Source organism: Hirundo rustica, chromosome 12, assembly GCF_015227805.2.
Source record: "Hirundo rustica isolate bHirRus1 chromosome 12, bHirRus1.pri.v3, whole genome shotgun sequence".
Lineage (NCBI taxonomy): Eukaryota > Metazoa > Chordata > Aves > Passeriformes > Hirundinidae > Hirundo > Hirundo rustica.
This window is the reverse complement of record NC_053461.1, coordinates 12,190,320-12,206,607: the sequence shown is the minus strand read 5'-3', so window position 1 is coordinate 12,206,607 and position 16,288 is coordinate 12,190,320. Positions and strand designations below refer to the sequence as shown.

General features: G+C 35.1%; 1 protein-coding gene across 4 annotated transcripts in view; it reads left to right on the top strand.

Moving 5' to 3' along the window:
* Window positions 1-15,600, top strand: part of CFAP20DC (CFAP20 domain containing) — a 71,346-nt gene extending 55,746 nt beyond the window's left edge. For all 4 annotated transcript variants that reach the window (XM_040076588.2, XM_040076586.2, XM_040076589.2 and 1 more), the window contains 2 exons: window positions 10,173-10,264; window positions 15,488-15,600. In XM_040076588.2, coding sequence (XP_039932522.1) covers window positions 10,173-10,264; window positions 15,488-15,600 — 205 coding nt within the window. The remainder of the gene's footprint in view (window positions 1-10,172; window positions 10,265-15,487) is intronic.
* Window positions 15,601-16,288: the final 688 nt, after the last annotated feature.

Genomic DNA, 16,288 nt, shown 5'->3' with positions numbered 1-16,288 from the left:
CTACAGATGCTCTCCAGAAAATTTATTTCTCATAATAGATGATATTTTTTGCCATAGAGAAAAGTTTTAGCTTATTAGAAAAACCCTATCTTTATATACACTGCCTCACTAGTTCCTGTCTTGGCATCCTACTCAACTCTTCCCAAACTACCAAATAAAATTTGTTCTTCTTGTTCAAACAGTTGTTCCCCAGAAACTGCAATAAAGTAGGGCACAAATATTTCTACATAACATTTAATTGAGTATCCTTTCACAAAAAGTGTATTTTACTTAAATAATTTTGTGCCAAATGTGCATGGCCAAATTTTCAATTAGGTTTTAGCCAGATGTTTCTCTTTCAGTTTCTTCTATCTAAAATCAGCTGATAAGGCCTGCAGCCTCTGAAAAATGATTCAGAGCCACTGACCTCCCTTCATGTGGGCTGGGTATGAGCTGACTTAAGCAGGTTGTCTTGTCATTGTAACCTACATTTGTTAAGTCAGACTGATTGGGATGTCATCATTATTCTTTCTTCAACAATCAAAAAACCTCAAAAACTAAACAACACAATCTACCCAAAGAAAAGTAAATAACATTTTCTTTCTTTTTACTGTAAATGTTATAGGTTTGAGATTTGTCACCACACAATGTTTCGCTGATATGGAGAGTGGTGTGTTTGAGGAGGACAAGAACTTTAAAAAAAAAGTTGTTGGGTTTACCTTAAGGGAAAAAACAGAACCCAAATCCTCAGTTGCTACTTTATCCAACAATGCAGTTTTCCTATTTTTGTAATAATATGCATGCATAGCACTTCAGGTAATGAATCATGAAATGCATAAACATGTACCATTAACTAGAAGTATCTTTTAACTGTATTCAAACTTGATGACTGGTAAAATTTAGGTATGTTAGTTATAAATATAAATTATGTGTAAATATACTGAACACCCCTTTCTGTGCATTCTGACTACTCTATTGGTTTTACGGAATAAATTATTTCTTCCTCTTTCTTTGAAATTTTCTTCTAGAGAAGTCTTTTTTTAGAACCTATCGTTATCATATATATTGCCATTATCATGGTATCTGAAATTTGCATAATTTGCATAATATCAGTGATACCAGCATAAAAACACATCAGCTGTAAACTTTCAAATATTAAAAGTATCTTCAGCTTTGAGACTACCATTCAAGTACTCTCATCCATCCCAGATGAAAACTAAACATTCCAATAGCTGGTGCTGTGTTATTACCCCATTGAGAGATTCTGTAAAATTAAACTCACCTAGGAAATGGTGCAGTAAAAGAGGGATGGTAGCTATAACATTTATTTGCACTACACCAGAACCTCTCCCTCATGCAGGGTGTGAAATTCAGGCACAAGAGGCCTTTGTATTTCCATGCAAAGGTTTGAGTAGCAGAATAACTTAGTTAAGAAGCACATTTAAAGACTGAGTTTTTCAAACAAAGAAGCATATCTATTCTCATGATTCATTATAAGATCATACAACACCATTACTTCTGAAAAGCAGATAATATTACATTATGAAGTAGTATAAAATTACACAACAGTTGTCAAAATAAGTGAACAAGAATGATATATCACAAAATGCACTTTGGTTTTTATTTTACTTGTTCAGTTACTTACCCACAAAATAGAGTAATTTGCAGTAGATCTCCCAGTTGTTAATCTGAATAAGGGAAGTTCTGAATTTGTCAGGCAATAATGTGCCTGGAAAAGAACATGACAAAAGAAACAAATGGCAAAGGAACCATCTAATTGAACAGGTTACGTTTTTTAATTGTGATGCTAAAAAGCTTAGCTGCAGAAAAATTATGGAGAACCAAGTGGCTAACGTGTTAAAGCTTGTCAAAATAATCCAAAAATGGCTGTCCCTTGTATGGGAATCTAAGAACATGAAAACATGGCAGCATATGCACTAAGGATTTAAATATAAAACATGGCAAATACTTCCAAACATACTGTTACATCCATATCAATGTGAGGTGGTCTATCTCTTTTTTTTTCCTTTTTTTTTTTTTTTTTTTTTCTTTTTCCTTTTTTCTTTTTTTCTTTTTTTTTTTTTTTTTTTTTTTTTTTTTTTTCCTTTTTTTTTAGCTTCAGGACTTACTGAGAATAATTTTATTGGTTGCACATTTTTTCTGGATATTCCTGGGCCATTCAAACAAAGGCTGTGCTTATATGTAAAGATGGAGAATAGGAAGTAAAAGATTTTACCTCTCAGATATGTCAAATTGAAGGGACAAGATCCCTGTTCCCAGACTGTTACAATCTCCCTTTCCATACTCAGCTGAAGTAATGCTATGGCCCTTTACCTGTGTGGCCTTTTCCAGGGCATCTCCAGTGTTTATGGATGACAGGTTGCTTTTGTCCAACCACAAGCCAGCACCTCAGGTCATAGTCCATTTTCTGAAAACTCTGAGAGCCTTAGGAACGGCACAGAACAGTCACATCCTGTTGGTGGCTGGTTATGAAAAAAAGAATTACTTTGATTGCAACGGGACTTTCTAGTCACTAGATTCAGGTGCTTCCTGAACTGGTAGAACAGTAAAATATAATTTCTTTTAAAAAAATATTTACTTGTAAAAATATGCAAAAAAATAAGTACATCCTACCTAAAAGACACTTCATTAAATGTGCAAATCCATTTGATTCACTGGTCAGTGAGTATCTAACGTAATGACGAGAATTTACTTGCTTAGGTTAGATTAACACAAAGGAATTCTGACACAACTTCGCAAATTCATTACTTCCAATTTATACAGCTGATCTTCTGATAAATGAATCACAACTATCAAGGAAGAAAGAGCTAGTACTTTACTTATATAAGGTGTTAAAACACTTGTTTTCTCTACTAGTGCCATTTATATTGCTAGTGAATATCAAGACAATAATCTAGCCAGCATGCTAACATAGTGACGATACAAAGGTTCAGTCTGTAGGTAAAATTAAATCTTCCTTCCATTTAGCAGAAGCTATGATAGAAATATCATATATTTAGCTACAAAACATTGACCAAATAGCAAAATATATTAATTACTAAGATGTTAAACCTCCAAATTCAGGTCATTCATATTTTTAAATGTAGATAACTGTGTATGGTTTTAATAACCTGCACAAAGTTATCATTTCAACTTTGATAATGAAAGAAAAACTGGAAAGCACAAACAGGTCAGATTTTCAGCAAATACCAGTCAGCATGATTATAGTGTACCTACCTGTAGTAGCCCCTAACCCTATCCAAATATCTTGTTTAGTAAATAGAATTCACATCTCCTTTGTTATCTTTGAATCCAATCTAGCACCACTATCATTTAGAGTTTTAAGACTTCAAGAGCAGATTCAAGTGTTCCCTGCAGAGTTGCACTTGTACTTTTTATGATCTCATGGACAATTAAATTATTAAGCTTTTAACGAGGTCCCTGCCTCCATTAGAAGTGCAGTGTTTGGCAAAATGGACTTGCTGGAGTGGTTTGGAGGAAGGGAAAAAGCATTTTCTAAATATGCTTGTGATTTTCTCAATCTCAGTGCTAGGAAAAAAAGAAAGTTCCAGTAAGGCATACAGTAAATGAAGATATTATGTATTAGAGATGGAATGAATCTGTCACTTTGACGGATTGTGAGGCAAAGAACAGATTAACAGATTACTCATAGTCAGAATGCAGCTCACTGTGAAAAATGTGCAGGAAATGATAAGTGTTGCTTTGTGCTGATTTAATGATATCTTGAAACTACAGTAGCACTCCAGGAAAATAACAATTTTAGCTCATGGCTTGCTTTTTTTTTTTTTCAAATCATCAATGTATTTCCAGATTGCCCTTAAATGCTTTTCAAAATAGAACTTTCAATTCATGCAAAGTCATAGGAAGATATATATTTATGTTATTTTTCAAGATTTTTGTTAAAATAGGTATTCAAAAATCCTTGATTTTTATGTATAAGTATACTCTATATTCTTTTGGTAGTATATCTTCTGTTTCTGTGAACTCAGTTTTTCATTTAAAAAATGCTGGTTCCCCCACCTGGAACTGAGTAGCACTGAACAGTTATTGATGTATAAATTTATACTGAATTTTTCTTAGTTTGTGGAATTTTTATGGAAAAGCTTAAAAAATTTCCAGAACTTGAATTGTTTAAAGCATTTTAGATACAATAATAGACAACTTAAAGCTCAGTGATTTCATAATTATTACAGTCATATGTAGTGGCAGGACCTGAAATTAGTTTCAACATATTTTCAAATAATAATTGCATTTTGTACATACATCAACCAAATCTCATTATTAATAGCCTACGAAAGTCCTTGCTTCACTACTGAAGCTATTATTGAAGAATTTATTTCTATGGAGGTACTTCTATTGAAAAATAAACCCAAACTGCCCATTATGAATAAAGGATTAACATGTGATAAAGCAGAAACTAAATAGATGTGTGTAGGTAATTTGGCTTAAGTTAATGAGGTTATACATGTGCCTGAGCCTGATGAGATATGGAAATAATTGAAAATTCACATATTCTAATCCAGAGGAGCCTAACCAGCAACTCATGCTCAAAAAAAATTGGATCAGGGAATAGATGAGGGGTCTTAGAAAGCCAGGTGACTTTTTATTAATTTATTTAAGAACTGAGATAGCCTCTACTGAACTTTCTCAAATAGATAAAATTAAAAACAGAAGGAAATCAGGTCTCTGTCTTAGCAGAACTGGACCATACTTTAGATGGGAGCTGGCATTCTGCATTCAGTGCATCATCGTAAGATATCACTCACACACTTTTAGCATTTGCAGCAAGATTTGCTTCACATGATATTAAATATTGCTAATTCTGAAGAAGAATGCACTGAGATTTTAGTAGATAGCTACACAAGATGTCAGGAACTGGTCCCTTTTTTGTTAAAATATTTTTACAGTTGGTTCATACATTGACGTGTTCTGGCCCTCCACAGTTAGTCAAATAATCCATTGTAAAAACACAGTTCAGCATATGTGCTCCTCTTAACTTCACCCAGGCACAAGTCCATTCTCCTCTTGAGTTGATAAAAATTCACTGAGTAGATGCAGTTAAATAAGATCTTTTGTAGTTTTAGTGATTGTACCCTTGAGGTGCTGAATAGACTGTCAATCTCATGTGTTTGTAATGATACAAAGCTGGTGCTGGTTTTTCGTTCCCTGATTTGATATAATGGAGCCCTTGCCTTTCACTTTCACATTACAGTATAAGGCTGAACAAATATTCCTTTTAATGTTGGTATAGATTGTTGGACAAAACCATACTAAAACTTTGAAGCATTTTAATTTTTTAAATAAAGTGGATTAAATTATCCCATTGATTTAAGTAACACAAAATAAATGTGATCCAAAAGAAATGCTATCTCAAGACAGTGCAATATTAAAAATCTTTATACTAAGTGATTTGACATTTTCTCGGTCTCCCGGTCTGCAAGATTTTATCTGTGAAAAAATCAAAGTATCAAAGGTGTTCATTAAGATTTCAGTCAAAAACTTCTGATTGTAAGGATTTCTGTTGATGATAATAATTTTAATACATTGTCATTGATAAGTGCTGCTTAATAAAGCATCACTAATTTTCTCAACTGACTTTGCTGATGGAGGCCTTTTTTCTGCAAAATTTAACATACTATCATAAAACTGAAAAATATGTTCATAAGTCCAAAAGATTCTTTTGCTTTCCATCACAGTTCAGCTGTCATGGGGCATTTCACTATATGACCACTATTATCTGAAAGTATTTTTTAAGAATTTTTAAATTATATTTTTAAAGAAAAATGTAACAAGATTATGTAACATTTACATTTTATTTTGGAATGGAGAACAGCTTTCAGAATAATGAAGAATTTTGGTGCGAGCACTAAAGGTACACGATACTGTTGAGTGTGTGTGGAACCTATTCTGAGCCTTCCTACAATGCAGCTCACAATGTCAAAACACAACATTTGGCATTCCACACTGTTATCAGGAAGCTCTAGATGGTTTATTGCACATTGATTCTATTGATTACAGCTGGAGGCATTGGTAGTATAGAGTGGTTTTAATTAGTCAGAATCTGTGATTAGCTTTTCTGTTTTAATGAGATAAACTAGCTTCTTTAATAAAAAAAAATACATCTTCTTTATTCTTCACTCAGGATAAAACCACAATAAACAGGAGCACAGACCACAATCAGTGTTTCTCAGAATATAGCCAGTTGCCTCCATGCTAGTCCTTGACCTTTTGCCAAGGTCTAGCATATTTTTCAGGATGCTTTTTTAAAATTCACTGAAACCCTCTGTCCCACACATACACACATGCTTCAGTTGCTTCCTAAAGCAACTGCAGATTTTACTGTGGAAAGTTTGGTGTGACTGCTCAGCTGCAGCATCTGCTAGAATTCCTGCTGTAAACCCACTCCAAAGAAGTTTATCCATCAACTGCCAGCACTTAATCTCTAGGGTAATTTAACAAAGAAGACTTCAGCACTGATGAGCTTTTTTTTAAATTTCTCTTCAAGATTTGAGAAGGTTAATTTAGACTTTGCTAACTAACCTACAGAAGCAGTAAACCAGTTTTTAATATTCATTGTGTAAAATGTTTTATCCTTGAAAGTAATATTAAGTCAAAAATGAAGCCCTAATACTGTAATATTTTGATTACATGTTTTGGTGGGAGGGGTTTGAATAGCAGAACTATTTGTTTTTCTTGGTCATTGAGAGAAAAAACATGAACTAAATCAAGTCTTCATAGGAAATATGAACTTTCCAACACATCTCTGTTACTTCTGTCATTGATAAAAATTTCTTTGTCACCTTCTAGAACCATCAAAATCATTAGATCTTACACTTGCACCTCCTAGAAAAAGTAGTTATTTGTCTACTGAGTCAGATACATCAAAATAAATATTAATATGAAACTGAACACCTTTATATAGTATTTAACTCCAATAAATGAAGGACAAAATCAATAAAATTCAATAAAATCACCCAGCTTCTCAAAATATCATCCCATCTCTGATTTCTCAGACTTAATATTTCATGCTGATCTTCCAGACATGAGACTTCAAACTAAAATTCATCAGTTTCCTGCGTAATAAAACCTATTAATAGCACAAATACTGGTTTAACAACCAGTTGTTTTCTAAATGAATTGCCTCTTTCCTTTCCATTGGAGGTACTTATCTTACTATCTTTCTTTCCTTCTTGCTAACATCCTCTCTGCTTTACAGGTATTATTTTCTTTAGGAATTCCCTGATACATGGTGAAAAACATATGAAAAACACCGATATTTAAGTGCTTCTGGTTTATGCCAGACTGGTAGAACTGCATATGTACTCTAAAGCTTTTATATTTTGTAACTGTGTTTGTTGGTCTGACTAAGATAATTCTCTTTAGAGGTGAGAACTTTCTCTCTCCTTGTACTTTTGTTTCAGCAGTTGTCCCAGCAGAAATATTCTAGTTCTCTCCTGGCTCTCCCTGCTTCCTTTTGCAAAAGCTGTAGTGAATGTGGAAAGAAGGGTAGCTTGGGAAGCAGAGGTGTAGATTAGCACTCACAGAACTTCCTTACCTTCCCTAAATTTGATGCAGTTTCTCTGAGAGATCACCTTTGCCTTTGCTGCCTTTGTGTTTCGGTGCAATTGTAGAGAATCAGGTTCATGCTGCTGCTTTGTGCCGTCAGCCCACATCCTGTGAGGATGGTCAGATTCTCGTGATTATGGTGGCTGATTTTCAGGCAGATCAAACCACAGATGCGAGGGACAGGAAAATATATTCTACCCTGCTACCGGGTATCAGCCTGCATTTGAGTGTTATTCCTAAAATCTTCTGAAGCTTTGGTGTAGACAAAGAGCCTTTGGCTGCATTCAGGGAATGCAGATACGGTGACAATGACAGACAGCTAATAATGAGAAGTCTAGGCAAGCACGTGGCTGTGTGGATTTGTTGTACCAGCTCCCACTGGCCTTAGCTGAGCAGCAGAAGAGAAGGATTGGCTGTGAACTTGGCCATATATGTGAAAATAATATGATGCTGTAAAAAAAATTTAAAGTATGTTTTTTACATTTTGGCATGATGGAAAATTCAATATCTCTTCCTTTATGTCTGCCATACTGCTTGCTGGATTTCTACACCAACAGTTCTGTTTCCTGAGGCGGAAAATTAGTTTTTTCCATTTTGACTGCAAACAGATAGGTGATTGTCCCCAGATTCAACCCAGATTATGCACACATGCCAACAGGAGATGATGTAGAATCAATAACAAGTCCAGAAGTAGCAGAAAAACAAAACAAAAAAAAGCAGTCAGCATATTTTAGCAATTGTACCAGATGACTGAGCCTTGCCAGATTTCTCTGACAGAAGCAACTTGTACATGAGATCATGAAGGCTTTTCAGAAAATAGAAGTGCATTACCTATTTCCTTGGTGTTGGACAATCAAGTTGAGACAATTGCAGTCTGGAATGTAAAGAAATCTGCCAAGCTTTGGAAAAATTTATCCCTTTTTGACAAGGCCATGGATGCTGAAATTACCTCTACAGCTCTGGCTAATCTCTGAAGCTGTAGCACAAGTTCTCATGCGTCATGCTTTTGTGCCAGCTGTTGGAACAGCCACATGTAAGTTGAATCAATCCCAAACCAAGTTTTATTTACTCTTTAGAGCTTCACTGCTCCCATCAGCATGAAGCAAACATGGGAATTTATCCCCTTCCATACCTCTTGCCTTGCAGTGAAATAAATTGGTCAAAAATGTTTGATCTGGTTCTATCAAAATGAGGTGATTCATTGAGATCCTATGAATTCTGTGTTCAAGTGTTGACTTGCAGTATTTCAGTCTAGTTAATAATGATATGGAAGCTTTAATATGTTACAGCTCTTTACTGCAGGAGAGGAGAGATGGGAACTTAAGGAAGCATCAGCTATGCACAGTGTGCAGAGATTAATTTCATATGTGAAAAGAATTACAAGATGTGGTCACCTGAACAAAGAATGTCTTTGTGACATGGATGTGTCCTTCCAGGGTTATCTTCCTCTGATAGACAGTATAATATGAGTGACTTTGTCACTGCACTGCAGTTTGCAATAAAAAAACATGACAACAGTAACAGTAAAAACAGCTGTTCTGTTTTCCTTTCTCTGAGCTGAAACAATCAAAGGCTGTGTTTCATAAAGTGGGGTGTGTGAAAGGAACATTGACCTTTGCATGAATGTATGATAGCATGAAAATAGTTTTCAGAAGTTATGACACTAGTGTCTGGAAGAGACATAATTTCTCCATGAATAGAAGAAAGTGCTCTCTCCTCTATGATGAAGATCCCATCAAAATCTTTTTCTTTACAGAAGTAAAATAGATACAGGACACCTGTGATAAGAGTCCTCTATATTGTCTTGCCAATAGGTAGAATCATGTTATGTTCAGTAACAAATGTTTATCTATTACATACAAGATTTTATAACAATAGGACATGCTTATAAAGATTTATTTATAACATATTTGCCTAGAATGCTTTTTCCCCATATGAACAACATTCAGACTCAATCCAATGTTTCCTCTTCAGAAAACTGTTTGTGGCATCCATTTCCTGTCTAAGCTCAGCTCTAACTCAGCACCCATCCAGACAGGGAATGTTACACCACAGTTGTGTGTCACCCTACTGCAGGGGCACCAAGAACTGCCAAGTCAGTGGTAACCAAACCAAACACAAACCCATCATGTGATTGTCTTTGAGCAATCTCTTGCTCTAGAGAGAGTTTATAGAGGGAGTAAGGATTTTTAATCAAATTGACTCCCACAGGTTTTTCATTCCATGGCTTTATTCCTCAGAAAAAGACTCCGATGAATCCTATCGGCTTTCAAAGGATGGCTCTGTGTGTTATGGATCACACCTCCTGTACACCCTGTGCTGAGAGAGCCACAACAGCTGAAATCTGAAAAGCAAACCTGACTTCAACCACAGATTTTAATGTGAACAGAGCAGGTGAAAAAGCTAAAGAAGGAAGAAAGCCTTAGCATTTAATAATTGTATTACCTGTAAAGTTTATCTTTATAATAATAAAATCCAGCTTGATTTTGTTACAGAACAACCTGCAATATCCTTTGATTTTTTTTTTAAAAATAATCAAAAGAATTAGAAAAAATAGGAATACAAACTGTGTTTTTATAGATGATATTTTTATTTGTATTTTTCAGGAACTGGTTAAATGTGTTCAGTCCCCCTATCATTCCTGAAAACCAACAACTAGAAGAGAACACTAAATCTTCAACAAAACAGAGAACTCCAGGTAGGAATTTATGAAGACAATGAAAAGAACCTGGGTAGAAAGACACTTCTAAATGTTCTTTCTGTAGTGCTGGTACTGTCTTCTCATAGTTTTCTATCCTACTACTCTTTGGTTTCAAGTTCCCTTGTTTATTAATCTCAGTTAAAGGTAGCAGTTTTCCATGGAGTATTATTTGCCTTTGCTAGAAGAATAATATGCAGTTGCTGTTTCCTGATGTTCTGGCTCTATACAGATTAACTCATAAAAAATGCATCTTATTTGTTAAAAATAAGGAATTTATGCTAATAGGGATGGCAAACCTACATAAGAAAGAACACAAAGACTAAACATTATTATTCAGAAGCATGATTATACTTGCATAAGAGATACTCCTCTTACAAAGAAAAATTGCAGATTTAGCTTTAAATGAAATCTTAGTGTGATTTCCTGAGGACTGTTGTCACCAGAGTTACAGGCTTTTGCTTATTAATGGTGTTTGCTTAGAGAATGGTAAAGACCTTAACTGAAACTGGAAAGTCAACAATAGAATAAAGAAAATACCTTGTTTTCCTCAAATGTCCTTTTTCTTATCAGTTATCTTAGGAAACAGGGTAGAAGAATCATCATCATAAGAGTATCATAAAATGGTTGCGGCTGAAAGTTCAGTTCCAAACACCCTGCCATGGACAGGGACATCTTCCACTCATCCAGGCTGCTCAAGGCCATGTCCAACCTGGCCTTGGACACTTCCAGGCCAGACATTTACATTTTTCTTCAGGTCTCAGGAATTCACTGGGAGCACTCATAAATCTGACCCCTGTACTCTGGCTGTCCAAGGGGTAAACACATCTCAATGATTTACTGTTTACAATAAATTATGCCCCTCAAATTGGGAACATTTTCATAGATGTAGACTTGTAATTGTTTTTGACAGCAAAATACAATTTTTCTGTCAGGAAGGGACCTTGCTTTGAAGAATCAAGTAATATGTTGTGTTAAGGGTCCTAAATAAGCCAAACAGAATTGAACTGTCATCCTTGAGCTGTAGGCACATTGAACAAAAATTCATTAAATGTCCCAGAGAATGTTTTTCGTTAGTATTATGAAATCCAAGGCTTGTTACAGTAAACCTATTTCTATTTTGTTATTATCTTTTAAAAGCTTTAAAAAATAAGTATATTTGGGAATTTGTATTTCTCTGTTATCCACACTAGAATTTCCAAACTGTTTTGTGAATTGATCCTAAACTAATTTTCCTTTAAGCTGAAATGTTGGACATCGTGTGCCTGTGACTGTACATTTGGAGAGGAGGAATTGTCTATATACCATAGCTTTTTATTTTGGCTTTTTATTTTTGTACCTTGATTCAGTCAAATTCTGACTCCTGTATATGTAGGATGTTTGTAATTTTGATAACTTCATACAGGAATTTTTCTATCTCCAGGTACTCAAAAAACCCCGCTGTAATGAAGCGATCATTTCTCCAGAAATGAGAATGACAAAGCCATTCCATGACCTTCCCTCCCCAAACAGGACAGTTTGGATTTTTTCTGAACTACGGGACACCCCTCTCTATGAAAGCAGCCGAGAAGCTGCAGTGCTGTGTGCCAGATTAGATCGTCCCCATCAAACATTAGAATCTGGGTATTTTCCTAGATACCTTGGTTTAAAAAAAAATCCTGATGGACCATGGTAACTAGATGGTTTGGAGTATCATTTTTAAAAGAAGTGCTAAATAAATTGTGTCCTGTGATATATCTCGAGGACTTTGGAAAAAGCTTTTTTCCTTATCTGCTTCACTCGAGGTCAGTTGTTTGTGTGGTAAAAGAGCTGGTTCATTACTGATAGTTATATACAGATCTGAACAACAAAATCCATTCCGTAACATTCTGCTGCCATGCTTAGCCTCACCTTTTTTTGATTTTTTAATACCACATTAGAAAATTATTTAATTCTCATGTTGGAAAATGCCTAAAGATTATTTACTCCGTCTGTGCATTTTTCCAGTGTTCCAAGTATCACAGGATAACAAAAGCATATAATCATAAAAACTGAAAATCTGCAATGAGTCATAAAATATTCCAGTCAGGAATTTTATCTAAAAGTATCCTTAAAGAAAAATAGTATAGCATTAGTAAATTAATAAAGATTTTTCATTTTCTTATGTTTTAAAAAAATCTTTAAATTGAGGCTTAACTTTGGGGGAAAAGATGATTCCTTTCTAAGAAAGCGTTTCACTCTGTAGTTCCTTTCTTAACATTTGCACCATCCATTAGTTAAATGGTGAGTTGCAATTAGAAGTAGTCTTCTGTTCAACAGGTGTTCCAATGCAATAAGAGGAAAATTTAAACTCATAAATATGATTAATTTCCATAGATTTTTCTATTTTTAGGCAGTGATGTTTCTGAGGTATAGACAGTTTTGTTTATCTTGACATTACAAGAAAATCTCCAGATTAAGTGGCAGTGACAGAGCAATAAATGCTCTTGAACTTACTTTATGGTATCTTGGTCTTAAGACCAAGGGGTAAGGTTATAAAAACACTTAAGAACCACACAGTCTTCTATTTTGGGCCACAGCTGCTGACAGTATTCATATGGTAACCCTGCTGTACATAATTACTGGATAGATTTGAGCAATGTAGTTCAATGATCATCTTGGAGAAGATATCTGCAGTGTTCTTTCTACCACACCATCTGCTGACAGCTGATCCAGTGCACTTGACTTCCATCAGCATCAGAATATGATCCATGTATATTAAAGTGAGATTTCCTATGAGATGTTTTCTAATAATAAAACATAGAATATGATAAAAATATATTTCTCTGAAAAGGAAAATTATTTAATTCTCCAGACTGCGGTGATTATGTAAACACTGTTGACATAATCCAAATAACAGCACAGTTATTTGTACATCCATTTCTGAGTTCAGAAGGAGCTGCCACATGCCTGCCCTGTTCTTTGTTATCTGGGTTTTGACATCTTGATCAAGTCCTTTTCCAGAAAAACAATAGCTCCCCTGATTTCAGTGGGACAGCATTTCATTTAATATAACAGGTATTTACAGGTACTAGCTACCTTCAGCCTCCTTTCAGCTCAACAAAAAAACATACATCCCTCTGTAATGTATATCACAGACCTCAGCTTTCATTTTAAATCAAGCTATTTTCTCACGTAAAATACCATTTAATTTTTCAGTGATTTAAGAAAAAAAGCTTTGATTTCGTTTTTGCCATGAGATGCAAATTAAACTGCCAAGAGGTTTCTTCATGCAATTCTGAGCAGCTCGAACCCCAAAAGTGTGGGTGGTAGCAACATGAAGAACAATGGAAATTTTGTTTGAAAGTGACCTGTTAATCAGTTAATTTGGCCGCAGGCACTTCTTTCCTATATATGATGAGGTTGTCCAGAATGTACCACTTCTAACACAACCATTCCATACTATTGGAGTCTTTTAGAAGAGTAACACTTAATTTAAATAGTACTTCTATTTAGGAAGAAAAACAGCAATGAGGTTTTCATACGTCTGCTCAGAACCGAATACTCCATGCTGCCATTGGAAATTTGTTGCAACACCTAGAAATGCCTTATAATGCATTTGGGGGTCTTGTGAGCTGCTAAAAGAAAGAAGCCTGGCTTTAAAAACAAGAGAGGTCTAGAGAACTAAGTTCTCCTTTTGGTCACTTGAAAATACATGCAGGGAATTACTGATATAAAGGTATAAATGCAGCTAGTCCTGGATGCAGTATAATTTTGATTTGGTATGAATTCAAGGCACACAGGGAAGAGGTATGCCTCGAATGGGTCTGGAGAATTTCTTATTCCTAACGCAAACCAGGGAGTGTATTGAGTGGCCAATTCCAAGGTAACGAGGGAGGGACATTTAAGCTTAAGGGAGAAAAGAGAATAATTTTGAAGTGATGCATAGGCACTGAAAAGCAAAATAATAAAAGGAAGAATGCAGTGGAAATAACAGCATGATTTCAGGTGAAATTGTAAGGCTGTGTGAGAGAATGAGGAATGAACACCATTTGCTCGTGTACTGTGATCTGAAATGGAGAAAAAGACATTCAGTTCTTCACCTTCTTTCTGCACTGCATCACTTTTCCCAAGAGTTGGCCAAACAAAATATCCCAGTTAACCTCATTTAGTTTCCTAGGCCTGATGAAGCAGGGAGGGAAATAATTTGGCTTTACCTTTTTAGCTTTAGTTAGGATGAAAGACAGTTTCTTTCTGATGGTATTTGTTACGTGCTACTGCGGAAACAAAACGGAAAGCTCTACTAAAAGGATGAAGTGCACACTTCAGCATGCATCAAATACACCAGCCTACTTTCTGGTCTCCAGATAATGTAACCTATATATTGCTGGGTGATCCTGGCTGTAAATAAACTCTGAGAGTTGTGAAACCATTGCCATTTGCATAACAGGCCATTACTTATCATGGAGCTTTAGGGCACACAAAGCACTCAGTGTTAGCAGGCTGAGTATGGGATAAATATTTCTGATTAAATTCAATGTACAGATTGCATTCCACTGTGAATTATCTCCTATCAAAAAGCTGTAGATCATATGACTTAAGTATAATTTAAATGAAAGACACATAGGTTCAGAAAAGAAGCTATAATATATGAAGCCCCTGTAAGTAAAGCCTGTGGGGCTTTATCAGTGTATTTTAGACTAAAGATTCATTTCTGTTACATGACAACTTTCTTGCATTTTATAAAACTTTAGACAAGCTAGATTTAAAATTTTTATTGTCTGGAAGACTCTTTTTTCCTCTCTGATATTGAAAGATTTTTGCACAGATTTATCTATCCTGGATATTTAGGTGACATATTGGACACAAGACATCTGAATTCTTTCATTCTTACAGGCCTTAGTAGGCACTGACTGTCCTTGTTCAAGCTAGAAACTTATTAAGGTTATTGAGGAAAATACCACTTAGGTTAGGAATACTTTGATCCGCTATTAGGAAAGGTGCTTCTGGTGAACTGCTCCATTGGACTTTGAAAAGTCCAGTTGCTAAGCAAACTCCAGCTGACCTCATTTCACCTCAGTTAAGTACAAGTCTTCAGAAAAATAATAAAAATGTGAATTGCTGTTATCTTGAAGGCAACAATTCAGAAGCCAGGAGATTATACATCTGAAAGGAAAAAAATCTCACATCTGACACAAAGATATTTCCATGTTATTGTTTGAGGGAATAAGAGTGATTTATTCTTACTTTCTCCACTTCACACAGGTGAAGATCACCTCACTGCTGAAGAAGATGAGGAAGTTTTGACTCTTTTGTATGATTCATGTCTGAACTGTTACTTTGATCCAAATTCTGGGAAATACTATGAACTGGCATAGTCAGAACATCAGAGGATATTATTTTGTATTCATAGTATCTTCTAACTTCTTGCAAAATCTGACTAAGCCATATAATTTATTATATAACTTAAAACTTAAATTAAACAATAGTTTTGCAAACAAATTAATATATTTGGCAAATAGTGTCTTATTTTTATAGCTTTGTGTTAAAATGCAGTGGAAGTTCACATAGCATAAAAGTTCCTTGTGGTCTAAGACAGTTATTTGCTAGTCTAATTTATTTCCAATATTCACAGCTTCCATATGAAAACAAATTAAGCTGAATCAAGAAGGTTGGTGGTGTTTATGTGTAAATCATGGTTTTAGTCAAATAAAATGAAAAAAAAATTACATGTTTACTGTGTATTTTTAATTGGTGTGAGATGCTGAGGGAGGGTAACGGCTGCTGTCAGCTTTACTGCTGTAACAACCAGGGCTGAAGAGCGGTGAGGGATTGGCCCAACACTCCAAAACTGGAGTTTTGTTTCAGGTAAGGCAAGGATGTGTGTATGTGATTCATGTGGCAAGCTGTGCTCGAAGGGCAGGTCCAACATGTTTGTATGAGTTTCTCCATTACACCTTGCAATAAAACAATGCAATTCGTTTAACACATCTGTACTGGGTTTCAGTGAAGTTTTCAGTGAGGGTCATACAGTTCCAGTTTGGAGTTTTAAATTGCCTGCATCGC